This window comes from Sapajus apella, unplaced genomic scaffold (genome assembly GCF_009761245.1).
Source record: "Sapajus apella isolate SASKATOON/1434 unplaced genomic scaffold, GSC_monkey_1.0 scaffold134, whole genome shotgun sequence".
Taxonomy (NCBI): domain Eukaryota; kingdom Metazoa; phylum Chordata; class Mammalia; order Primates; family Cebidae; genus Sapajus; species Sapajus apella.
The window spans coordinates 3,083,454-3,109,263 of NW_022437074.1; the positions used below are offsets into that span (position 1 = coordinate 3,083,454).

The window sequence follows — 25,810 nt, forward strand, 5'->3', positions numbered from 1 at the left end:
AGATAAATTATACAATGCTTTATGAGCTAATGATGGCAACTTGGAAAGCAATGCTCCAGGTAGTTTTTACATGATATCCTTGTAATGTTTGCTTCTGCTGAGTAAATGGGCCAGGCCATAACATTTTAGGCATTTTGTTTATAGCTGGTTGCAATCCTACAGTCTCATTATACATAGTGCAATAATGTGGAACAGAGCAATCGGAACCTTCACCACCACCCCCCACCACAAAGAGCTCACATTACAGTAGTCTATAAATCTTTTTATAAATGTGTTTATTGAGATTATAAAATATAATAAGTTATATATATATACAGAATTAGACAAAAATATTGACAAGACTTCACTGTCTAAGGGCCACAGATCTACCCTGGGGTATTTTCCAAATGTTTTAAAGTATTGCAAAATAATGAATATCTCCACACAAAAATGGCAGGATGGAGTCTCAGCTTTGATCAGTGAGAATTATTATGATCTCACTGTTCTGAATCCCATAACATAGGCTAAAGCTTGCAAGAGTAAATCCCATGTTTCCAAATAAGTAAATGACAAGGGAATGTGTAACTACATAAGGAATAGCTCCCTAAAAATGGCAGGTGGAGAGCCAATGGAACATGAGCTGATGCTGGCCTGGCCTTATGGCCACAGAATACTAATAGTGTGAAATGAAGCCAAAGTACCGGGAGCAGAGAACAGCCACCCCGCTCCTTCACTGAAAACATTCTGAGGAGGGTGCAAGCTGTTTTCCTGGAACAGCACACTCATCACAAGTGACATTTGCAGTCTAATTAAAGGGAGACTCTCATCATCATTATCACAAGGCAGGGGGAAGGGGGCACCACAGGATTTCAAAGAGGAATTAAAAGGATAATTAAGCTCTGCCGTGGAGTATTTAGCTTGCAGGATAAACCCAATAGGTTCTAAAAAACAGCAGCAAACAGACACAGTAAATGATGAAATTAAATATTCAGGACCTCATTATGATCCTCTCACAGTATGTACTACATTCATTGGCGGGAAATTGCTTGTTGGTGTTAAAAGATATGACTGATTTTCCCCCCAAAGCATTTGTTCAGTCATGCAACTTGTAATTTTTACAACTTCGCTTTATAAGTCAGAGACTTTGTTTTAATTTAGTAATAAACACAGTCAGACCTGCCATCAGGGAGCTCAGCAGTGAACTCTAAATTAACCCCTGGTGTGATCACTATACTGGCTCCTGAGTTCTTGGCAGTTACACAGATAGTAAGAGAATTTGCCAAGAACAATGCCAGTTTATTGACTTTCTGCCTATAAATGTTACGTCAAACCATTGCAGTTACTGTGAAAATGCCAATTCTGAGTTTTTCTGTTTTTATTCCCGTTTAAATGGACAACCCACACTGTATTCACTTCTATAGAGCCCCTCAAAGACCTGGCATTTCCTACAGCTCCACTTTTTTCTCGCTCACCTGAACCCCACCTGCCCCGATTACAGAATCACTGACTAACATCTCATTTGCAGAAGAGAAACTGAGGCTGAGACTAAGGTGACACAACTAGAGCCCAGCTTCCTGGACTCCAAGCCCGGGCTCTCATTTGCACTGTAGGACTCCACGTTCCCTGACTGGCTCAGAAGGCTGAGTTTCAGACTCTCACACCATAAGGCTAATCCACAAATCTCAGATGCTTTTGAAATCTAACATTATGTGTGGCTGAACTCTTAGGAATTCATCATTTCTCTAATTAGAGTTGACTACTTATACATGTTTGAAGCGAAAACACAGCCTGACACATAATTTAAAATGCTGTGTTTTTGAGCACTGCTGCCCCTAAAAGGTCAAATCTGCCTAAGACTGAGAGTGGAAGGCCATTCACATGTAATGCAAACCACAGGTTTCCCAGGCCAAAGACTTACGCAGTAAATGAAATTGGCTACTGCACGCGGCCACCTGCTTGGACAAACACACACCTTGCATACTGGTTTTGTATAGAGTGAGCTCTTCCATTATTGACTGGAAGGGCTGTAAGAATATGGATGATCTCAAGGATAGGTAAAGTTATCCTAATGAAACCACATAGGATATTAATAGACTTGTACAAAACCTGAAATAATACCTGGAACAGTGTGTCTGCATTTTGTAGCTATTTTACCAAAATGTTTGAGCTGCTTCTTCACTAGGATGCCATCCTTCATCATGCCAGTAGGGAGTCATCTCCCCCTGAAAACTGCTACTACATTTTCTAAGCACCCCTTCATTCAGCTTGTTTGATGTTTTCCAGTGAAGTGGTTTGTAAACATATGTTCCTTCTGTCTTCTACTGGAGTGCAAACTCCTTAAAGACAGGGGCCAGATTCTTCACTTCTGTCATTCCCACGTGGTTTGGTTCATTTCAGTTCTTAACTTTGTCTTATTGTTCAATGAGTGAGTGGATATTTACTCTGCTTTGTGAGGTACAGGCAAGCATCTGAAAGTATTCCGGATCTAGTCTTTTATCTTTGGTTAGTGTAGAAGACAGGCCTCATTTTGTCTGCCTCCTTAAACATCCTAAGGCATAGGGTGACATATCACAAAACCCTTGCTTCTTGGCAGTTTTTGGCACCACTCACAGCTCCAGAGCCCTCGTTAGATCCTTGGCTTGCCCTGGGAGGACAGCCCACAAGCATGCTTTTCAGGATGCAGCATGTGGCTGTGAGGCAGGTGGCTCAACACCCGCCCACTCCAGTATGTCTGCACACAAGGACTCCACAGCATCCAGCCGCTCAATCTGTACCAGTTTTGTGAGCAGCTCAGGGATGCTGTAGCCTGCTGTGCTGATGCGGTCAAAGAGCTGCATGCCATCTGTCATGCCCCCAATCTCATCCCTCTTCAGGCCGAAGCTCTCAGCAAGGTGGCGCCACGTTTTCACAACAGCCTTCTCAGAGTTGTACGTGGAGCTGAGCATTCGGCTAGTCTTCTCGAGGCAATCAAATGGCAGCTCCGTGGGGCTGAGACCTACAGACACCAATGGCCACAGTTAGATGTTGCAAGTTACAGTCAATAGAAGGTCAACACCATGAAAAATTATTTAAATGAAATAAAAATTATTCAGAAATTTTTTTAAATTGTAAAACAAAACAGATGCAGAAAGCCACCTAAAACAAATGCATAACTTAAGGCAAACAACACCTAGAACACTGCCAGCCCCAAGAAAAGGCTGTGCGTGTACCCTAACCCCAATAGTAGCCACTTCCCCACTAGGAAAATGACAGCTGTATTGACTGTGATAGTAACCCTCTCATGACCATTTTTAGCAGTTCTCAAAGACTTAAGTTATCCTTAGTTGGGTAACCCTGTCTCCTATGGGGCTGGACTGAGGAAGGGGTCAAAGGGATGGTATCATGTCTCTTTAGGGAACAGTAGTCAACTTTATGGTGGGTGCTCTCAGTGTTAGCCCCAGATTTGGGTTATCTGAACCAAGTCACTGCCAACTCTGGTCTGATGGTTCTCGGGCTTCACTGTACATTAGACTCACCTAGGAGCATTTAAAAACTTGATATTGCTGCTTCTGGAAGATAAGAGTAGATATAATTTTCCCTAATCCTCCCATTCTGAATAAAACAAACACAAGAAGTCTCTGAAAAGTGGAGAGAAGACAACCAACTAGGGACCTCGATATGGATGGGATGGTGGTAAGTTCCCTAGGTTTCCTTTAGCCTCATATATTCCAGACATGGGGCAGAAAAGTCCAGAAATCCAGAAATAATAGCAAGCACAGACAAAAACAGCCCCAACAGAAGTCTTCTCTCTCTAGTTAGAATACTAGGAAAAGAGCAGCCTAGCAAGCATGAAACATTTAGACAATAATTGCTCTATTCCAGCCAAACACCACAGAAAAAATTGTGTCCCTATTCCATCCAGGGTAGCAAAGACTGAGTGGGGAGCCTAGACTTCCACCCTCACCAGGCTGTAACATTGTGCCAGGTGGTGTCAGGAAAGGCCATATAGGGAACTGGGAATTTCTCATCAACCAGCTGGTAACAACTCCCCTGTCCCTGTGGTGACCATGTTGGGAGCCATACTCCCAAATCCCAAGTAGCAGTAAAAAGGAGCCCCCATTGCATGTCAGTGAAGAGTGGGGAATTTGGACATCTACCTTCACCAGACAATAGCAAGACAGCACCCTCATTCTCCTGCCACAGAGCTATTGAAAGGAGTCAGCTAAAATAAAAGGCTTAAGTAAGACCCAGAGTTTTATATCAGGACATGAAACTGTACAGGTTTCAAAATGAATTCACTCATCATACCAAGAACCAGGAAGATGTCAAATGAGTGAAAAAAGCAAATCAATAGATACTAACACTGAGATGACGGATGTTAGATGATCTGAAAACAGTTTTAAAGAAGCCATAATAAAAGTGCTTCAAAAAGCAATTATGAACACACTTAAAACAAATGCAAAAATAGAAATCCTCACCAAAAAAATAGAAAATGTAAGAAAGAAATGAAAATATTAACTAAAAAAATACAATAACCACAATAAAAAGCTCAGTAGATGTGCTCAATGGCAGAATAAAGACAGGGGAAAGAATCAGTGAGGTGGATAATGAAAATTAGAAGTTGAAATTATTCAGTCTTAGAAAATAAACGGAAAAACACAGAGCCTTAGGGAACTGTGGGGTAATAACAAAGGAGCTAACATTTGTGTCATGAAATTTTAGAAGGAGAGAAGAAGAGAATGGGGCAAAATAAGTACTCAAAGAAATGATGGCTTAGAATTCCCCAAATTTACACTTGATCTTAGCCAAAAGGCCAAGAAGCGATAGAATTCCCCAAATTTATAAAGAGAAATAAGTCTACAGATTCAAGAAGCAAGCAAATCCCAAACAGGATAAACCCAAATATATTCACATCAAAATACATCATAAATGAACTTCTGAAAACAAAAGACAAAGTCTTAGAAACAGCCAAAGAAAAACAATGTCTAACCTAGAGAGGGAAAACAATTAGAATGACAATACATATATAATCAGAAACCTGGAGGCCAGAGAGAAATGTTATGGTATTTACAAGTACCGAAAGAAAAGAACTTTCAACCCAGCGTTGCATTCCAGGTTGCAGTGAACTGAGTGAAAATATGCTTCAGGAATGCATGAGAATATCAAGACATTCAAGTCAAAGAAAAATTAAGAATTTATCACCAGCAGACCTACCCGAAAAGAAGCAAAAGGAAATTCTATAAACAGAAAGGAAATAATAAAAGAATGAAACTTGAATCATCAGAAAAGAACATAGTGAGCAAAACTATGGGCAAATACAATAGACTTTCCTCCCCTTTGTAAGTTTTCTGAATTATGTTAGGTAGTTGAAGCAATTTATATGGTTTTAAATATGTATAGAGGAAATATTTACAACTATAAACAGGGAAGTTAAAGGGACATAAAGAAAGGTAAAGTTTTTATACTTCATTCAAATTGGCAAAATGATAACACCAGTAAGGCCAGGCACGGTGGCTCATGCCTGTAATCCCAGCACTTTGGGAGGCTGAGATGGGTGGATCACCTGAGGTCAGGAGTTTGGGACCAGCCTGGCCAACATGATGAAATGCTGTCGGTACTAAAAACACAAAAAACAGCTCAGCGTGGTGGTGCACACCTGTAATCCCAGCTACTCAGAAGGGATTGAAAAATCGCTTGAACCTGGGAGGCAGACGTTGCAGTGAGCCAAGATTGTGCCACTGCACTCCAGCCTGGGCAACAGAGTGAGACTCTATCTCAAATGATAATAATAATAATAATGACACCAGTAGACTGATAAGCTATATGTGTAAATGCAATGTCTAGAGGAACTACTAAAATAACTATGGAAAAAGATAAAATAACATATCACAACAACAAAATAAAAAATTATCACTCAAAAAACACCAAAATCAAATTTTAAAATATGTTCAAGTGATCCACAAAAAAGCAGGAATAAAAAAAACACAGAAATGAAAAACAGAGACAACAAACAGTAAACAAAATACAAAATAGCAGACTTAAGCCCTAACATGACAATGACTACATTTAATGTAAATGGTTTAAATACTAACTAAAGGCTGAGCGTGGTGGCTCACACCTGTAATTTCAGCACTTTGGGAGGCCAAGGCAGGTGGATCACCTGAGATTGGCAGTTCAAGACCATTTTGGCCAATGTGGTGAAACCCCATTTCTATTAAATATACAAAATTAGTTGGGTGTGGTGGGGCATGCCTGTGATCTCAGTTACTTGGGAGGCTGAGGCAGGAGAAATGCTTGAACCTGGGAGGTGAAGGTTGCAGTGTCACATCATTGCACTTTAGCCTGGGCAACGAGAGTGGAAACTCAAAAACAAAAACAAAAACAAAACAACAACAGCAAAAAACTAAAAGGCAGAGCTTGGTAGAGTAGATTTAAAAATTTACCCAGTTATATGCTGTCTACAAGAAACTTAATTCAATATAATGAGAGAGGCTGGTTGGAAGTAAAAGGATGAAAAAATACATATCATGCAAACTTCAATAAAAAGAAGGCAGAGTGGCTATAACATCAGTTAAGGTAGGCTTCAGAGAAAAAATTACCAGAAAGTGACATTTAATATGATAAAAAGATCAATCCAAGAAAACATAGGAATCCTAAATGAATATGCACCAAATAACAGAGCTCCAAAATATGTAAAGCAAAAACTGATAGACCTGAAAGAAGAGATAAATTCACAATTATAGTTGATGACCTTAACATTCCTCACTCAGTAACTGATAGAACAATTAGAAAAAAATCAGCAAGACTATAGAACTTAACAATCATCAACCAACAAGATCTAATCGACATTTATAGAACATTCCATTCAACAAGAGCAGAATACACATTCTTTATAATTACTGGCCTTAAACGTTGACAAATTAAAATAATTGAAATTATACAAAGTATATTCCTCTACCACAATAGAATTAAAATATAAATCAATAACAGAAAAATCTTCACACATTTGAAAACTAGACAACAGTCATCTAAATAATCCACAGGTCAAAGAGGAAGTCTCAATGAAAAATTTAAAATGAATGAAAATAAAAATACAATATGTTAATATTTGGGAGACACAGTTAAAGTAGTACTGAGAGGGAAATTTATAGCACAAATACATACAAAAGAGGAAAACTCTCAAGTTAATTATCTAAGCTCCCCTCTCAAGCACTTAGAAAAAGATTAACAAACCAAATGTACATACAAAGAAATAAATAATTTAAAAAGAAGAGCAGTAATCAATGAAATTGAAAACAGTAATTTAAAAGAGACCAATATTTGAAAATGATATTCAATAGTTGAAAACGAATATTTGAAAAGAGACAGTTATTTGAAAAGATCAACATAACTGACAAAGAAAATATAGAGAACATATAAATTAACAATATCAAGAATGAAGCAGGAGATATCACTGCAGACACTGTAGATATCAAACAGATAATAAGGGAAAACTATGCAACTCTAACTCTACACGTATAAATTTGACAACTTAGGTGAGAATAAACAATTCCTCAAAAACCATAAACTATCACAGCTTATTCAATATAAGATAGATCATTTGAATAGACTTCTATTAAGGAAGCTGAATTTGTAATTGTAAAAATCTTCAGATGGGTGTGGTGGCTCACGTCTGTTATTCCAGCACTTTGGGAGAGACCAAGGTGGGTGGATTGCTTGAGGTCAGGAGTTCAAGATCAGCCTGGCCAAGATGGTGACCATTTCTACTAAAATACAAAAATTAGAACCGGACATGGCGGCTCATGCCTGTAATCCCAGCACTTTGGGAGGCCGAGGCTGGTGGATCACGAAGTCAGGAGTTTGAGACCAGCCTAGCAAACATGGCAAATCCTTGTCTCTACTAAAAATACAAAAATTAGCTGGGTGTGGTGGCACGCACCTGTAATCCCAGCTACTCAGGAGGCTGAGGCTGAAGAATTGCTTGAACCTGGGAGGCAGAGATTGCAGTGAGCTGAGATCATGCTACTGCCCTCAAGCCTGGGACAGAGCAAGACTCTATTTTAAAAATAAATAAATAAATAAAATTACCTGGGCATGGTGGCATGTACCTGTAATCCCAGCTTCTTGGGAGGCTGAGGCAGGAGAATCGCTTGAGCCTAGGAGACGGAGGTTGCAGTGAGCTGGGATCATGCCACTGCATTACAGCCTCGGTGACAGAGTGAGACTCCATCTCAAAAAAAAAAAAAAAAAAAAAAAAACCCCAAAAGAAATCTCTAGGTCCACATGATTTCACTGAAGAATTCTACAAAATATTTAAGAAAAAATTAATAGCAATTCTACATGATCTTTTCTCGAAACAGAAAAAGAAGAAACATTTCCTAACTTATTCTGTGAGGGTAGTATAAATTTGATACCAAAATCAGACAAAGATAAAAAACCACAAACCACAGACCAATATCTTTCATGAGTATAAATGCAAAATCTTTAACAAAACATTAGCAAATAGAATGTAACCATACAAAAAAGAATTGTATGCTTATTTCAGGGAGGCAAGGCTGGTTCAATATTTAAAAATTATTGCAATCCACTCAAAAATTAATATCAACCATTTATAAAATGCCTAGAGCTAATATTATACTTAATGATGAAAAATGGAATGCTTTTAGGATCAGAAATAAGGAAAGGATTTCTGCTTCCACTTCATCACTTATATTCACTGTAGTGCTGGAAGATATAGCCAGTGCAATGAAATGAGAAAATTAAAAAGAATAAAATGAGAAAAGGAAAGAAAAGGTATACAGATTGGAAAAGAAGAAATAAAACTGTCCCATTTGCAGATGTGATTATCTATGTAGAAAATCCCAAGGAATCTACAAGAAAACTCCCATAAGTGAATTCAGCAAGGTCGCAGGATACAAGATAAACATATCAAAATCAATTGTATTTCTATATAACTAATAATGAATGTATGGCCACTGACTTTAAAATGTCATTTACAGTTGCTCAGAAAATAAAAAATACAGTGTAAATCTAGCAAAATGCACACAGAACTTGTAATTTGGAAACTACATAATGCTGATGAAAAAAAATCAAAGCTATGCTGAATAAAGAAAGAGATATACCATGTTCATGGCTCAGAAGACTCAATATATAAAGATGTCAAATCTTCCCAGATACAGTTTTGTTGCAACTCATTAAAATCCCAGCAAGGCATTTTGTACATATAGGGCAGATTATTCTAAAACTTATAAGGAAAGGCAAAGGAACTAGAATAGCTAAAATATTTTTGAAAAAGTAAAAGAAAATTGGAGCAGTCTATTTGATTTCAAGACCTATATAAGTTATTATATAATTTATTCAAGAATCAAGACTGTGTGCTATTATCAGAGAGACAGACATGTAGATCAATGTAATGGAAAAGCGACCCCAGAAAATAGACCTATACAAATATACCAAACTGATTTTTAACAAAAGTTCGAAAGCAATTCAATGGAGGAAAGATACTTTTTCAAAAAAATGGTGCTGGAGCAATTGGACATCCATAGACAAAAAAATGAACTTTGATACAAGTATTATATCTTCTATAAAAATCAACTCAAATGCAAAATACAAAACTATGTGAACTTGAATGCAAAACATAAAAACTATGTGGACTTAGGCTGTGCATGGTGGCTCACACCTGTAATCCCAGCACTTTGGGAAGCCGAGATGGGTGGACCACCTGAGGTTGGGAGTTTGAGACTACGCTGACCAACATGGAGAAACCCTTTCTCTACTAAAAACACAATTAGCCAGGCATGGTGGTGCATGCCTGTAATCTCAGCTACTCGGGAGGCTGAGGCAGGGGAATTGCTTGAACTCAGGAGGTGGAGGTTGAGGTGAGCCAAGATCGCACCATTACACTCTAGCCTGGGCAATAAGAGTGAAACTCCATCTCAAAAAGAAAAAAAGCCAAACTATGTGGACTTAAATGTAAAACATAAAACTATAAAACTTCTAGAAAGAACTGGGAGCAAATCTCTAGGATCTAGGACTAGGCAAAAGAGATCTTAGATTTGACACAAAAAGCACAATCCATAAAAGGAAACTTTATAATTAATTTCATAAATTTGACTCATAAAAATCATACAATCTCATTGAAAAAAATGGGCAAAAGACGTGAAGAAACATTTTACTGAAAAGAACATACAGATGAGAAATAAACACAAGAAAGGATATTCAAACAACAGGAACATGCAAATTAAGATCACAAGAAGATATCACAACACACTTCTCAGAATAGCTAAAGCAAAACTTAGTAACACCACCAAATGCTGGCAAGGGTATGGAGAAACTAGACCATTCACACACTGCTAGTTGGAATGTAAAATGGTACAACCACTTTGGAAAACAGTTTGGCAGTTTTTAAAAAAAAACCAACCATGCAACTATCATACAATGCAACAAATGCACTCCTGTGTCTTTATGCTAGATAAATCACGATTGATGTTCACACGAAAACCTATACACAAATATTTATAGCACCTTTATTCATGATAGCCCTTAACTGGAAATAACCCTGATATTCTTCAACAAGTGAATGGTTAAACCAACTCTGGTCCATTTATGCCACAGACTACCACCTGCCTAGTGTGCACCAGGCTCCACTCCTGCTGCCTGGCCAGGCCAAGGTGTCTCAGGAGGCCAGCAGTGGGAAAATCCCTGACCTCAGGGGTTTTCATTCCTTAGCAATAGAGAGGAACGGACTATTGATACATGGAACAACCTGGCTGGACCTCCAGTGAATTATGCTGAGTGACAAAAGCCATTCACCAACAGTTACATACTATGTGATTCTACTTATATAACACTTTTGAAATGACAAAATTACAGGAATGGAGAACAGATTCGTGGTTTCCAGGGGCCTAGGTGAGGGTGAGGTGGGTGGGAATTGACTGTCGCTACAAAAGGGCAACAGGAGAGGTCTTCATATGAAAGCTGGGTCTAGCTTCACTGTGCCAATATCAATGTCCTGGTTGTGACTTCCGTGTATATTTTTACAAGATGTTATTCTTAGGAGAAACTGAGTAAAGGGCATGTGGTATCTCTCTGTATTATCTCTTACCACTGCATGGTAAGAAGTATCTCAAAATAAAAAGTTTAATTAAAAACAAAAACAACAACAACAAGAAAGACACACAGAGGCCTGGGATTCACCCCTGACCAATCACATCAGGGTGTTGCGGCAGATGGAGTGGGCTGGGTGGGCAGAGATGGTGTTAAGACCTGCAGGTGACTCTAATGTTCATCAGGGATGGGCTCTGGGCTCAGGTTCTCAGCTCTGGCTGTGTCAGCATCAGGCAGACCTGGGAGCTGAGGGTGGCTGAAGACATGGGGCTGCAAGCTCCCACCCCTCTCAGGCCTACTGGAGGGAATTCTTTTACATGTGAGGTTCCTAAAATTAATTTGAAAACTCCTGCCCCAGGGGTGTGGATTCAACATTTTTTGGAACAGAAAAGAGCTTCCTGGTGGATGGAAGGTGAGTCCTAGGCCATCTTCCCCTGGGCAGCTGACAGCCCCAGGCCATGCCAGGTGAGATCAGGCAGGCTGACCTGGGACATGTATTTATGGAGAGATGCCACATTTCAGCAGGCAGCCAAGAATTCTTGGCCCTGGAGTTCACCCACAGTATAGTTATTTCTGGTCAAATAAGCACCGGACCAGAAAGCCCGCCAGGCCACAGGGGGCTACACTTGGCCTACGGTGGGGTTGGGGATGGGAGGAGGGATATTGGGGGCATTGGCGAGCTGCCCATCTTGCACCAGGTTCCACTCCTGCTGCCTGGCCAAGCCAAGGAGTCTGAGGAGGGAGGACAGCAAGGCCAGCAGTGGAAAACCCCTGATCTCAGTCACGAGGGGTTTATCTTCGGAGTTAATAAGTAATTTAGAGAGTGGATTTTGCAGGAACTGGAAGCTGAGGATTATGATTTCAGATTGCAGTGCTGACAGTCCTAGTCCTGTTGCCTCTTACCTGCCCACACCCAAGCCCAGGTTACAGGGAGACAGTCTGACTCAGTTCAGAAAGCTGATGGGAGGGGAGGCTGGAGGCTCCCAGGGTCATCGGACATCGGGGACGCTCGAGGGCAGGGAGAGGGCAGCTAAGTCTAGGATCAGTGACTGATCTCGTTTCCCAGATGATGACGCCAGCGTGGAGACAGGCCCTGGGTACACAGGAGGTCTGAGGCTGCACGGGTCCTGCTCCCTGACCCTGTGTGTCCCTGCAGTGGGTGCCTGCACTGGGCTGTCCTCACCCCATGCGGGGAAGGGCCATGGAAGCCCTGGGAGATGCCTTCTAATATCTGGGAGCCAGATTCCATTTCCCCACTCCTGAAGTCCGCTCCAGCGGCCATTCTGACCCCAGCGTGGCAACTGGATGGGCGGCTTCCCTCAGTTCCCCTCGTAGGAGCCTCAGGGCTCCAGGCACAGCCCTTCACGTCGGTGCAGTGGGCACCACTTCTCTCAGGCTTCCTTTCAGCTTACCTTCTACGACTCCACAGACGTTGGCATACACATCCAGGATCTTTTTCCTCCGGCTTTGAATCTGTAAAAAAGAGGAGAATTTTCACCTCCAGAAAGGCAGCAACAGCAGTGAGGAGGCAAATCCTCCATGTCAGCAGGGCAGGGGCAGCTGCGCCCAGCACCAGAGATGCTGCACCCAGACCCCCGTCAGCACCCCAGCCCTGACACACAGGGAGGAGGGCTTCTTCAGGTTTTCCCACTCAAACAACTTTGGGGCCCACCAGGGGTGCTTCTTAGGCTCAGCTGGGTGGTCAGACTCACAAGACACTTGGAGACACCCCTGACATCAGTCTGTTTGAAAAGATGACCATGGACTCCCACTTGCCCTCAGGACATCTGTGCCACAGCAGAGCTGCGCAGGGCTCCCATTCCAGATCATGTGGCTGGTGCCAGGAGACCAGGCCCACAGGTTAATAAGAAAGTAATTTAGAGAGTGGACTTTGCAGGAACTGGAAGCTGAGGATTATGATTTCAGATTGCAGTGCTGACAGTCCTAGTCCTGTTGCCTCTTACCTGCCCACATCCAAGCCCAGGTTACGGGGAGACAGCCTGACTTGGCTCAGAAAGCTGATGGGAGGGGAGGCTGGAGGCTCCCAGGGTCATCGGACATCGGGGACGCTCGAGGGCAGGGAGAGGGCATCTAGGATAAGTGAGGGGGCTGCAGAGTCCTGGGGCCACGGACACCTATCTCTCTTGTAACAACTCCACAGGTTTCCAGGGTCCCTGCAAGTGGCAGCTCCATTACAGGGGTCACTGAACTTGGGGCAGGCCAGAGCATGGCATCCTATCAGGACCAGCCCAGAGCCAAGATCTCAACTGGGCATTTTGCCATCAGTGATGTTGCCTAGCAACACAGCTGTCTGCGGCTGAGGTCTGCAGCCAGGGACACAGACTAGAGAGACGACCACAGGCGAGGCCCGCATGGAGCCCAAGAGGGCTCTGCCCACCTTCGCTCTCACCCCCACCCTGCTCCTGGCCACAGCACATTACAGGGTGGTAGGTGACGATAAAATCCTGGGGACAGTTTCTACATGTGAGCTTGTTTTTATATTCTAAAAAATGCATACAAGAAAAATGTGTGTGTGTGTGTGTGTGTGTGTGTGTGTGTGTGTGTACGTTTAGAAAATTTTCTGGTTGGATAAAACCCAGTATGTTTACAAGGGTCTTTTTCTGCCCTCTGGCATTCCAAGTGATTTTACCTTTTTTCTCTTTGCTTATTATTTTTCATTTTTGTGTGTGAAGCTATATAATAAAAAGAAAGTAGCTGGGGGCAGTGGCTCATGCCGGTAATCCTAGCACTTTGAGAGGCTGAGGTGGGTGGATTGCCTGAACTTGGAGTTTGAGACCAGCCTGGGCAACACTGTGAAACCTTGTCTCTACTAAAATACAAAAAAAATTAGCTGGGTGTGGCAGCATGCGCCTGTAGTCCCAGCTACCCAGGAGGCTGAGACAGGAGAACCGCTTGAACCCAGAAGGTGGAGATTGCAGTGAACCAAGATCGTGCCACTGCACTCCAGACTGAGCGACAGAGTGAAACTCCTGTTAAAAAAAAAAAAAAAGTGTTTTTCCCCCCTTTGGACTATCTTGCTGTGAACCTGCCACTGTCCAGGTCTCCTATCTTGGACTTTTGGCAGAAACACCCAGTCTTTCAGGAAAGCTGATTCAGTAAGAAAGCTCTAGTCGTGCAGCTATGAGGGAGCCACATCTCACAGTTCATCATGGCACCTGCAGGAGCCTCACCCCGGCTGACTTGTTGCTGGTGGCAGACTTCTCCCTGGCCAGGTGAACCAGCGACAGCAGGCACAGCTCCGGGGAGCCCTGCTTGTCAGGGGCGGGCTCCTCGTCACTGTCCACGCTCCGGCTCAGCAGCTGCTCATTCTCGGACGAGGCATCATTCTCGCTGCAAAAACAAGAGCAACAGTTGTTAGCAGTGCCTGGGGGGCTGCAGCCCTGACACGTTCTCCCATGGTGAACTTATTCATTCCCCTACTGTGAACAGTTGGGTACAATGACTTACTTGTTTTTCAAGCATTTACTGGGCACCTCATGGGCATGGGGCCAGAGGACATGAGATGAGACAGATACACCCGTGGTTCCCTGCTCTTTTCCAAGCAAGTCCGTGGTGGGTGACCTGCAGGTGTCTAAGGGACTGGGGCTGCCACTGAGGGTGGAAGGCATCCAAGAGCCTCTCCTTTCCTGCTGTCTAACATGTGGTGGATGCTCTGTGAAGGTTCATTGGATATGTCCTAGATCCCTGTATTTAATCCCAATAAGGATCAAGTTCAACTGGTGTCTTCATGTTAAGCAAATAGGTTTATGTGACTGGCACTGGATCCATGCCAGCTCTCTAGAGTCACTGAAAAGGGAACTGAATGGAGCCTTGTGCCTGGAAAGACCCCTCTTGACTAATGGGGTGACCTGGCTGACCTGTGTGCATTGCAGGGGGTGGCACAGCAAGCCCCAGCAGGTGACTGGGTGGGCGGTCGGACGTACCAAGCCCGGGATCATGCCGCCCCATGGCTCATGGCCCGCATGGGACCCAGGGTCTGCCCTAGGCACATGTGGGTTGGAGCTTAAACTCTCTTAAAACCATTCCAAGTATATGAAAAACAATGTTCTTTTTTAGAGGCATCCCGCTTGTTTCCTGTGGTTTGGCCGAAGACTTCTTTTTTCTTAAAAAAAAAGATTAAAACTAGGTTACAGCAATGAAGCCCATATGCAAACACAACCCTAGAGATGGGGTAATACAAAGAAAATGAGAACATAATGAAGTCCTGGTGGGACCCACTTCCTCATCAGGCTTCAGGGCCTCCCAAAGAGGTGGTAGGGCCCATCCCTGTCCCCACTAGAGAGCAGGTGAGGTGAAGCAGGTGAGGCGGCACCCACATCCTGTCTCCAAGACGCAAGGACAAAAAAGCAGGGACAAAAGCTCACTGCCTTGCTGTCTTTTAACATCCAACTGTCAGGGTTCAATTTGTATTTGGTATTTGTGTATGAAATAAGTATATATTTTTTCCTAGTAGGGCCCCGAGTTTTCCGTGTCTTTAACTGAAACTCAAGTCACGGGGCATGTCTCTGGTCTTTTGATTTCTGGGGATAAGAAAGGCCTGAATATCAGAAGGGAGAGGCTGAGATAGAATGAGATAAGGCTGGGCTGGAGGCTGGGGAGCAAATTCAGTCTCTAGGGAGGTCCTATTTCAGAGTTACATCCATGCAAGGTGACCAGGTCCTGCCCTTGGTCCTGGGATCATCAGTAGCTCGTATCTGGCACCTCCCACCAGCCATGCACAGTGGGGCTTAGACCACAGATTCCTGTGGGGGTTCAGTTGGAATTGAGGCACTTGCAGGAAATAACCACCCCAACACACACTCTGCTTTTCTTTCCTAGTATGCAGAGACTTCATATTTGTTTGCCTTCTGCCCTTGTGTCAGTGTTGAGAGACACTGGAGTTTTCCAGATGAGATAATGCACCTGGCAATACTTCATGAATGCCAAAGTGCCACACAGATGCTGGATCAATTATTATTCCTCGAAAGGAATGGCTTTGGTGAGCTGCAGGAAGATCATGGGATTGGGGCAGGAGAGGAGGGCTTAACCTCTGCTCTTCCTGTAATCAATTTGATGATCTGGTGGCTCTGTGCCCCATCGGCCAAGGGAGGCACTGCTGTGCGGGTGTCCTTCCAGTGAAGCCTGCAGTGGCCATGGGGACGAGACCTGGCAGGGGGTCCAGGCACATTGCCTTGCTGGGAACTGATGCTGTGGGGTTGATTTTTGGAAGCTATGCAGGACCAAGTCCAAATAACCATCCCACTGGATGAATAAAATATTTATTTCCTTCTACTCTCGATTTTAAAGCAGGGGCTGGTTCCACACCTTGATGTGTGGTAAATGTGGGAAAGGCGTCACCTGTCAAATCTCCTGCTGCAGAGGCCTCTTTATGCCATGTGGCCCCTTGGGAGCCTGGACTCAGACCCCTGCCCTGCCACTCACTAGTGTGTGACCTTGGGACTTCCACACCTCAGTGTGGTATCCTATAGACAGGGATGATACGAGCACCTTGCTCCTGGGCTGTGCGGGGAGGGTGCGTTCACAGCCCTAGCCCAGCGCCTGGTGGGCAGTAGGCACCGAAGCTATTAGCCATCATCACCCTAGTTACCAGCATTACGGTGGCAGCAGTCCTGGCGCCGGCACGAGTGGTACCCGTGTGTTGGCTGCAGCAGCAGTCTCAGGGGCTGCCGCATGCGTTCTCGGCTTTATGTTCTGCCCTCCCAATCTGGAGAAGGGGCATGTGGAAGTCGGATGTTAAGAAGGAAGGCCCAGGGAATTTGGCAAGATGCATGGGCAAAGGCCTGACCCCAGAGCAATAGACAGCCATTCCCACAAGCTCTCATAGCATCTGACCCCTGCCAGTCAGCAAGGAGGCGGCAGGGACTGTATGTTGCCAAGCGTCCCCATGGTGTGCCGGGCCAGCCTGTCAGTGCACTAGGCTGCACTCTGGCTCCCCTCCCTGCTCAGGGGCCACAGGACCCCAGCTTCAGCCTGGCGGTGGGGGCTTCCACATACCTCTTGGTGGGCTTTGCTGGAGTTGCTGTCAGCTTCTCAAATTCATCCTTCTCAGAGAACATCACCACATTGTCTGTAGGAAAATGGGGAGGTTGGAGAGACAGGAGTTAGACTCGGCTTATGGCTCGGCGCTCAGCCTGACCCTCCTCTGAGCTTCCTATTGGGCAGAGCTGCCCGGTGTCTGCATGGCACCACCCCAGGGTAAGCACAGCATGGTTCAGCATACAAGAACAGAAGCAGCAAGGAGGCCACTGCCAGGGACACCCTCTACCCAGAGACGGGCACCGTGCACATGGGTTGTGGAAGCCTTGGTTCACAGACCTGGGGCCTCTTTCTTCTCCTCATCCTTGCCCACTGGGGCCTCCACACTCTTCCCCGGGTGGCTTGTGCAGCAGGCTGGGGAGAGAGGAGGGAGTGAGCAGGCAGGCTCTCCGACAGGGGGAGTTGACGGAGAGTCCAGGAGGCAGGGCACCGGCGCATGGGGGCCATCACCTGGGGCAGAGGGCTTTGTCTTCAGGATGTAGAACATGATGATGAGGACGATGGCGATGGCCATGATGAAGATGGTGGACATCGCAATGATCAGGGCAGTGGCCAGGTGTCCTTGGCCTGAGAGCTCTGCTGGTGGAGAGAAGGCATGAATGACCCAGAGCTCAGGATCCCTGCTGGACTTTCCTCCAGGACTATGGCCCCTGGAAGCAATGGCCCTGCCCCTGGGATGCTTTCAGGGAACCCTGGAATCTGAAGTGCTTGCTTATTCTGAGAAACAAATCCTCCACATTAGCTTTGGCTGCCAGACCAGGACTGCCCACAGCCCTGCTCACTGCCCTCAGACTGGCCTCTCCAGACGTCTCCAGGAACATCATGGTCTGGGGTCACCCGCTGTTCCTAGGGAGCTTGCTCTTGCTTCTACTACTTTGGGAACCTGAGGGCAGAGCTTGGTGTGGAGAGGAAGAAAGGCCAGTGAACAAGAGTGTCTGGAAGGCCGCACAATTCAAGTTCGGGCATTTCCAAACAAAAGTCAGCTCTGGATTCCAGGTTTGGCACCATCTTGCACCTCATGCAATTTCAACCTAAGTGTCATCGTAAGATCCCCAGGGCACAGGCCACCTACTCCACCTGCTCTGCCACCTCCACCAGGCAGTCACCCTGGGGGATTTTGCTCCTTAGTCACCCTGGGGGATTTTGTTCACTTCCCTGGTTAATATGGACCTTGGATGCATAAAATGCCCTGAAGCTCATTCTCACTCTCTAAAATAACCAATCAGGACTTGGATTATCTTGAAGTAAGATCCAGATTCGCCACCACCAAATAGACAGGAGACAAGCATCTGAAGCTCCTGGATCATCTGGGGGGGGCGGCGGCGCCAGAGCTGAGGGCCCCACATGTGGGCACTGAATCTCCTGTGGGTGCATTTGTAGGAAAACCAGCCTCCCAGCATCATCTGGGGAGTACCTGTAACAGCATTTGCATGCCAGGTCTGGATGACATAAGAGTTTTAATATTCTCCGTGTTGTGAGCGATTCCCCTGGGGCATGTGCAAATGAGATTCATATATCCTTGCCCAGCAGTCTTGCCTTTTGCTCTGCCTTAGTGTGTGGGAGAACCAATGAGGCTGATGAGCTGGGGCCTCTGAGGGCTCTGGAAGGTATCTCATGGCTCTCTGAGACCTGGGCCCAAAATATGCTTCAATAACAGGCTGGCACTAAACCAGTGAGAGGGAAAGGCCAAGCCAGCTGGAGGGCTGACTCTGAGAGACATATTGAACTTTGGGGTCTTCCTCAATCCCTTCTTCCCTGAGGGGTTGGGGAGAATGAAATATACTTGCTGCAAGTGAATATTAAAGTGCTATAGTCAGCAGGTTTATATGAAAGCTGGTGATAGAATTGCTGTTGACTCCTGGCCAAACCAAAGCCCAGGATGCCTAGTCTCTCCTCCTGGCCAGGCTTGCAGCTGCCTGAGCTGCCCACCTGCTGCTCTGCCCCCTGCCCCTACCTTCATCACCAGCACCTCCCAGCTGGCTCAGGACACCCAGGGAGGGATCAACTCTGCTCCTTGCAGAGTTAATTACTTCCTGTATGGGGGGTGGGGTGGCACCATGTCATTCAATCACATTAGGGACGTGAGGCCAGGTGGGGAAGCACACCATAATCATTACTCATAATCATTTCCTCTCTTCCTCTGAGCGTTCTTCCGAGAACCACCTAACTCCAGGTGATCGATACCTGAGCGCCCTCCTTACCTTTATGGGCGTGCTGGAAGGGAGACAGGGTGCTGCTGCCCGAGGTGCCAGGGAAGTTGGCAGAAGCTCCTGAAGTGGCTCCCACACCTGCAAGGAAAACAGAGTCCCTCAAATGATCTAGAGAAGCACCACCTTCAAAGATGCTGCCACAGAGCTAGTGGATCTATATTCATGATCTTGAATGGGCTTGAGGCAGCGAGGGCCAAGAGGAGCTAAATAGCTGTATTTCTTAGAGTGTTTAATGAACCCTAAGGAGTCATGGTTATTGTTCTTTAAATAAAAGCACTCATGTGATAACTGTTAAAATTAAACAGTAACAGTTGGGGAGTTTTGCAAGCCTCACCAACTCAATTTTCCTATGCTTGGAGACAAAGTATATGAAGTCCATAAAAATAAGGAACATAGAGTGTGTATATGAAAGTATTATTAGGGTGACACAATACTTGACTAATTCCTTCAATTACATAGAGTAGGCATGTATTAATACTTTTTCTGGTCATAAAAGCAATATATCCTCACTATTAAAAATCTAGAAAAGGGGCCAGGTATGGTGGCCCACACCTGTAATCCCAGAACTTTGGGAGGCCAAGATGGGTGGATCACTTGAGGTCAGAAGTTGGAGACTAGCCTGGCCAACATGGTGAAACTGTGTCTCTACTAAAAATACAAAAATTAGCCTAGTATGGTGGCAGGCACCTGTAATGCCAGCTACTTAGGAGGATGAGGCAGGAGAATCGCTTAAACCCAAGAGGCAGAGGTTGCAGTGAGCCAAGACTATGCCATTATACTCCAGCCTGGGCAACAATAGAGAAACTCCATCTCAAAAAAGTAAAGATAAAATAAAAATAAAAATCTGGAAAAATCAGAACATGAGAAAAGAGGAAAAGAGCTACCCATGACCTCCTTGAAGTTGACTTTTGCTATTTCTCTCCAGGATTTTTCCTAAGACATTTTTACATAGTTGTGACCAAACTCTTCAACAGCAAGGCAAACCCTCCCTTAAAGCTATCCTTCCTAAAACTCCCCTTCTACAGAAAAAGCATCACTTAGCAGGGATAAAATGGAAGCTGATTTTGTTTTCAGTCAAATCACTAAGAAACAACCAGTCAGGAGAGAGATCCAAGATGGTTGATCACTAGTAGCTCGGGATTGTAGCTCCCAGTGAAAGCCAGAGAACAAGAGGACGCCACACTTTCAGACGAATTTTTGTTGCTCACGGACCAGGAGATTCCCAGCAGAGGAGACCCACGGGTCGCCAGTGTGACTCTTGCGGCTGGCGTGGCGGTTTTGCCGGCGCCTCGGTGCAGCGGTTCTTGGTGCAGAGTCAGAAAAGCACCATCAATCTTAACGCTACTGTTCTAGCCAGTGCAGTGGGTTGCTCAGATTCCGGCGCTGGGAATCAACAAGTTGGACGTCCACTCAGAAACCCGATAAGAAACTCGGTAATTACAAAGATGGCAGATGGATAAATTTATAACGAAGGGAAGAAACCAGCCTAAAAAGGCTGAGAATACCCAAAATCAGAACGCCTCTCCCTCTACAGGGGATCACAGTTCCTCATCAGCAATGGAACAAGGCCTGATGGAGAACAAGTGTGTTCCATTAACAGAAGTAGGCTTCAAAAGGTGGTTGATAAGAAACTTCTGTGAGTTAAAAGAACTTGTTCTAACCCAATGCAAAGAAACTAAGAACTTTGAAAAAAGGTTTGACGAAATGCTAACAAGAATAGACAATTTAGAGAGGAATATAAGTGAATTAATGGAGCTGAAGAACACAACACGAGAACTTCGCGAAGTATGCACAAATTTTAACAGCTGAATTGATCAAGCAAAAGAAAGGATATCAGAGGTTGAAGGCCAATTTAATGAAATAAAATGAGAAGACAAGATTAGAGAAAAAAGGATAAAAAGGAATAAGCAAAGTCTCCAAGAAATATGGGACTATGTGAAAAGACCTAATCTACGTTTGATAGGTGTGCCTGAATGTGACGAAGAGAATGAATCCAAGCTGGAAAATACTCTTCAGGATATTATTCAGGAAAACTTTTCCAACCTAGCAAGGCAGGACAATATTCAACTCCAGGTAATACAGAGAACACCACAAAGATATTCCTCAAGAAGACCAACATCAAGGCACATAATCGCCAGATTCACCAGGGTTGAAATGAAAGAGAAAATACTGAGGGCAGCCAGAGAGAAATGTCGGGTTACCCACAAAGGGAAGCCCATCAGACTCACAGCAGATCTCTCAGCAGAAACCCTACAAGCCAGAAGAGAGTGGGGGCCAATATTCAACATCCTTAAAGAAAAGAACTTTCAACCCAGAATTTCATATCCAGCCAAACTAAGCTTCATAAGTGAAGGAAAAATAAAATCTTTTGTGAACAAGCAAGTACTCAGAGATTTCATCACCACCAGGCCTGCTTTACAAGAGCTTCTGAAAGAACCACTACACATAGAAAGGAACAACCAGTATCAGCCTTCCCAAAAATATACCAAAAAGTAAAGAGCATCAACATAATGAAGAATTTACATCAACTAATGGGCAAACAGCCAGCTAACATCAAATGGCAGTATTAAACTCACATGTATTATTATTAATCCTAAATTTAAATCGACTAAATCCCCCAATCAAAAGATACAGCCAAAACCCATCAGTATGCTGCATCCAGACTCATCTCACATGCAAGGAAACACAAAGACTCAAAGGGATGGAGAAAGATTTACCAACCAAATGGAGAGCAAAAATAAATAAATAAATAAATGAAAAGCAGGAGTTGCAATTCTCGCCTCTAATAAAATAGGCTTTAAAGCAACAAAGATCAAAAGAGGCAAAGAAGGGCATTACATAACGGTAAAAGGATCAATGCAACAAGAAGAGCTAATGATCCTAAATATATACGCACCCAAAACAGGAACACCCAGATACATAAGACTTATAAAGAGACTTAGATTCCCACACAATAATAGTGGGATACTTCAACATCAATATTAGACAGATCGACGAGACAGAAAATTAACAAGGATATCCAGGACTTGAACTCAGGTCTGGAACAAGTAAATTTAATAAACATTGATAGAACTCTCCACTTTAAATACCCAAAATATACACTCTTATCAGTACCACATCACACCTACTTACAGGTTTAAATGAAATATTGGTTGGCTGCTTGTTTGTTATTTTCTTCCCTCATCTTTTCCTGTCTCCATTAGTAAGCACAATTATTGGTATAAAAGAGATTTTCAATACTCATTTTTAGACTGCATTCTAGCCTGGGCAATAAAGCAACACTTCTGTTCTCTCTCCCTTTTCCTCTTCCTTCCTCTCCTTCATTCTTTTTTTTTTCTTTCTTTCTTTCAAAAAAAAAAAAAGAAACAACCATTCAGCAAAAACAAATCTTTCCACCACAGAACAGACCACGTCCTGTTCCAGACCTCCCGAAAGAAGGTCAACCTTCTTTTAGGCCAGACTTCAGTTTTGCAAATAATAAAACCAGCATGTTTCAAATGCGTCTCCCACTCTCTTGCTTTTGTCTCTAGCAGGCAGAGTAGCAGATCTGGAGAAATCTGGGAAGTGCATTTGGTCTACAGAAAAGGAGCCCCTAAGTCAAGGACAAGGCCAGCTGTCTCCCCCAAATCAAGGCACCTCCCCAGCCTGGCCCAGCCCAGAGGAATGGCTTAGCACTGTGCCTGGTCAGCCCACGCAGCAAGGCTTCCGGGAGAAGCAAGCTTCCTAGTTGGGTGTTTTTTTTAGGTTTTGTTTTGTTGTTGAGACAGGGTCTCACTCTGTCACCCAGGCTGCAGTGCAGTGGCATGATCTCAGCTCACTGCAACCTCTGCTTCCTGGGCTCCAGTGATCCTCCCACCTCAGCCTCCTAAGAGGCTGGGAATACAGGTGTGTGCCACTACAGCTGGCTAGGTTTTGTATTTTTAGTAGAGAAAAATACACATTCTCTGCTAAAAATACATTTTAGTAGAGAAAAATACACGGGGTTTCAACATGTTGGCCAGGCTGGTCTTGAACTCCTCATCTCAAGCGATCCACCTGCCTGGGCCTCCCAAAGTGCTGGGATAACAAGTGTGGGCCACGATGCCTGGACTGGCTGTTTTCTTTAGTAGTCAGTTCTCAGGAGCAACGCACACTCTTGTTCTCTGAGTGGAGGCAGCTCAGGAGCCAGTGACCAGCTGAGCTATCCACTCCTGTCTCCCGTAAGTGGAGCAGGGCCACAGGACAATGGGCTGGATGTTTGTCAGCCCTCACACCTTGTAAAGCAAATTGGCAGCTCGGCCAATGAAGCACTGGGCTTGGGAGGGAGCCCAGCAGCTGAGAGTGCCTGGGACTGTCACAGGGTATGTGAGAAACGTCACCTGCCTACAGAGGGACAAGTGATGTTTCCTTATGATTCTGGATGATGAACGGAAGCCCTTTTTCCTCCTTGGCCTCAAACTTATGATAAATCTTTGTTTTCTTAATTTAGCCACTTACTTGGCCTCGGAACCAGTGTTCTTATTAGGGAAAGAGCTGGCCGGGCCCGGTGGCTCACGCCTGTAATCCCAGCACTTTGGGAGGCCGAGGGGGTAGAATCACCTGAAATCAGGAGTTTGAGACCAGCCTGGCCAACCTGTTGAAACCCCATCTCTACTAAAAATCAAAAATTAGTCGGGCACGGTTGTAGGTGCCTATAATCCCAGCTACTCAGGAGGCTCAGGCAGGAGAACCCCTGGAAACCGGGAGGCGGAGGTTGCAGTAGCTGAGACGGCACCCCTGCACTCAGCCTGGGCAACAAGAGTGAAACTCTGTCTCAAAAAAAAAAAAGAGCTGCTGGAGAGGGGTGTGCTCCTGGCTGAAAGCCACAAGACCACATCAAACAACAGAGTGTTCCCCCTCACAGACCTTACTGAATTTGCTCTGGAAGTCTCCAGCGTGATAAGCGGACTTCAGATTGGGTGCCTATTTATGTTTGCTGGGAGGTAGTCTTCCACAATTCATCAGGTGAGTGAGCATAGGGGCATCATGGCATCGTTTCCAGCATGACCTCATTTCCTTTATAAGAGCAAACAAGACATTGAAAAGAAGCTGATCTAGCTGTTCAGTGACACGCTAAAGGGAGCTTAAGATACACTGTCAGAGCAAAAGAACAGCCGTGGGCTACCTGTGGATGTTTGCCATCTTTGTCACTTCTTTTCCCTTCCTGCCGGGGCTTGCAGGCAGCTTCAGGTGACAGGGTTGGGGATGGGGACACAGATACGCCCAGGCCTGTGGTCTAGAGTGGGATGATAAATGCAGCCTAGAGGGCACACAGACTTGTGGAATGCCTCTGCAGCATTATGCTTGGTGATGCAACGATGTCCCCAAACAATGCCTGCAGACTAGTGCACATCAGTGACATCTTCTTGCACCCACAGGTGCCCACCTGTCCTCAGCCGGCTGTGCCTCAATCCTGATCACGGGACATTTTCTTCCAAACACCTCCATCTGGCACCAGCCAAACAGTCTCTGACTGTGGCGGGCTGCAGGTGTAGGCTGGGTGTTCCCTGATGTGCAGGGATCCCTGAGTTGGTCATAGAAGTGCTTGCCCTGAGCATGTGTGTGCAACTGAGGAGGTAGGGGCAGGGTGGGTGGGATGGTGGACCCTGACATGTCTCCAGAGCTCAGCCTCTCATGTCAGGACTGGAGCTGAAAGCCGGCATCCAATCAGCCAGACCCTACAAGCCCCCTCAGTTTCCAAAGTTCCCAGGGCCACCAGAGCATCAGCAGGGAGACACTTCCCATGAGACTGGGCAGGAGAATCCCGGTCACTAGATTGTTGCCAAAGGAGCAGGAGGACATGCAGGTTTCAGACTTGCCCACAAGCCGCCCAGGCCACCAAAGGGCAGCAGCTCACTTCCTGACAATGGGCCTCTTCCCTGTGCTCAGAGTTCAGCAACAAGGAATGGAGCTGCCCTTGTTGCAAATCGCAAATAAAGGCAAAGGTGTGTGAGAATTTCCAGAGTGGCAGCCTCGTGGCCAACAGGCGAGGGGATGTGCTTGTGGCAGAAAAGGAAAAGATCTGCCCCAGGTGCAGCTGTATTACAAAAGCCACGTGTGGCTCATGTGTGGAAGCCAAATGAGTGGATCTCATAGAAGTAGGAGCAGAACAGGAGTGGGGAAGAGGAGGCTGGTTAATGAGTACAAAAGTGTGGCTGGGCAGGAGCAGTCGGTCTGTGCTCTGGCACTCTGCAGGGTGACTACAGCTGATAATAATGCATTGTATCTTTCTCACAGCTACAAGAGAGGATTTGGAATGTTCCCAACACAAAGTGATAAATGTTTGAGGTCATGGATGTCATAATTACCCCCACCAGATCATGACACTTTGTATATGTGTATGGAAATTTCACTCTTACCCCATAAACGTGCAATTATTATGTGTCAATTGAAAGAAAAACCAACATCTAGCTTACTTGGTCTGTTTTGTCCACAATTCAGTGCCTCTGCCCCCAGGCAAG

At 44.9% G+C, this 25,810-nt stretch overlaps 1 protein-coding gene across 3 annotated transcripts in view; it reads right to left on the reverse strand.

The window, feature by feature from the left end:
• Positions 1–260: 260 nt before the first annotated feature.
• Positions 261–25,810, reverse strand: part of EDAR (ectodysplasin A receptor) — a 90,737-nt gene continuing 65,187 nt past the window's right edge. The window contains exons 6-12 of one of the 3 annotated variants that reach the window (XM_032262984.1): positions 19,323–19,409; positions 17,572–17,697; positions 17,401–17,475; positions 17,080–17,152; positions 14,256–14,415; positions 12,477–12,537; positions 261–2,974 (exon numbers count right to left, since the gene is read on the reverse strand). In XM_032262984.1, coding sequence (XP_032118875.1) covers positions 2,652–2,974; positions 12,477–12,537; positions 14,256–14,415; positions 17,080–17,152; positions 17,401–17,475; positions 17,572–17,697; positions 19,323–19,409 — 905 coding nt within the window. In that variant the 3' untranslated portion in view covers positions 261–2,651. Of the gene's footprint in view, positions 2,975–12,476; positions 12,538–14,255; positions 14,416–17,079; positions 17,153–17,400; positions 17,701–19,322; positions 19,410–25,810 lie in introns of all 3 variants that reach the window. The other 2 variants (XM_032262983.1, XM_032262982.1) reach the window with 2 other exon arrangements.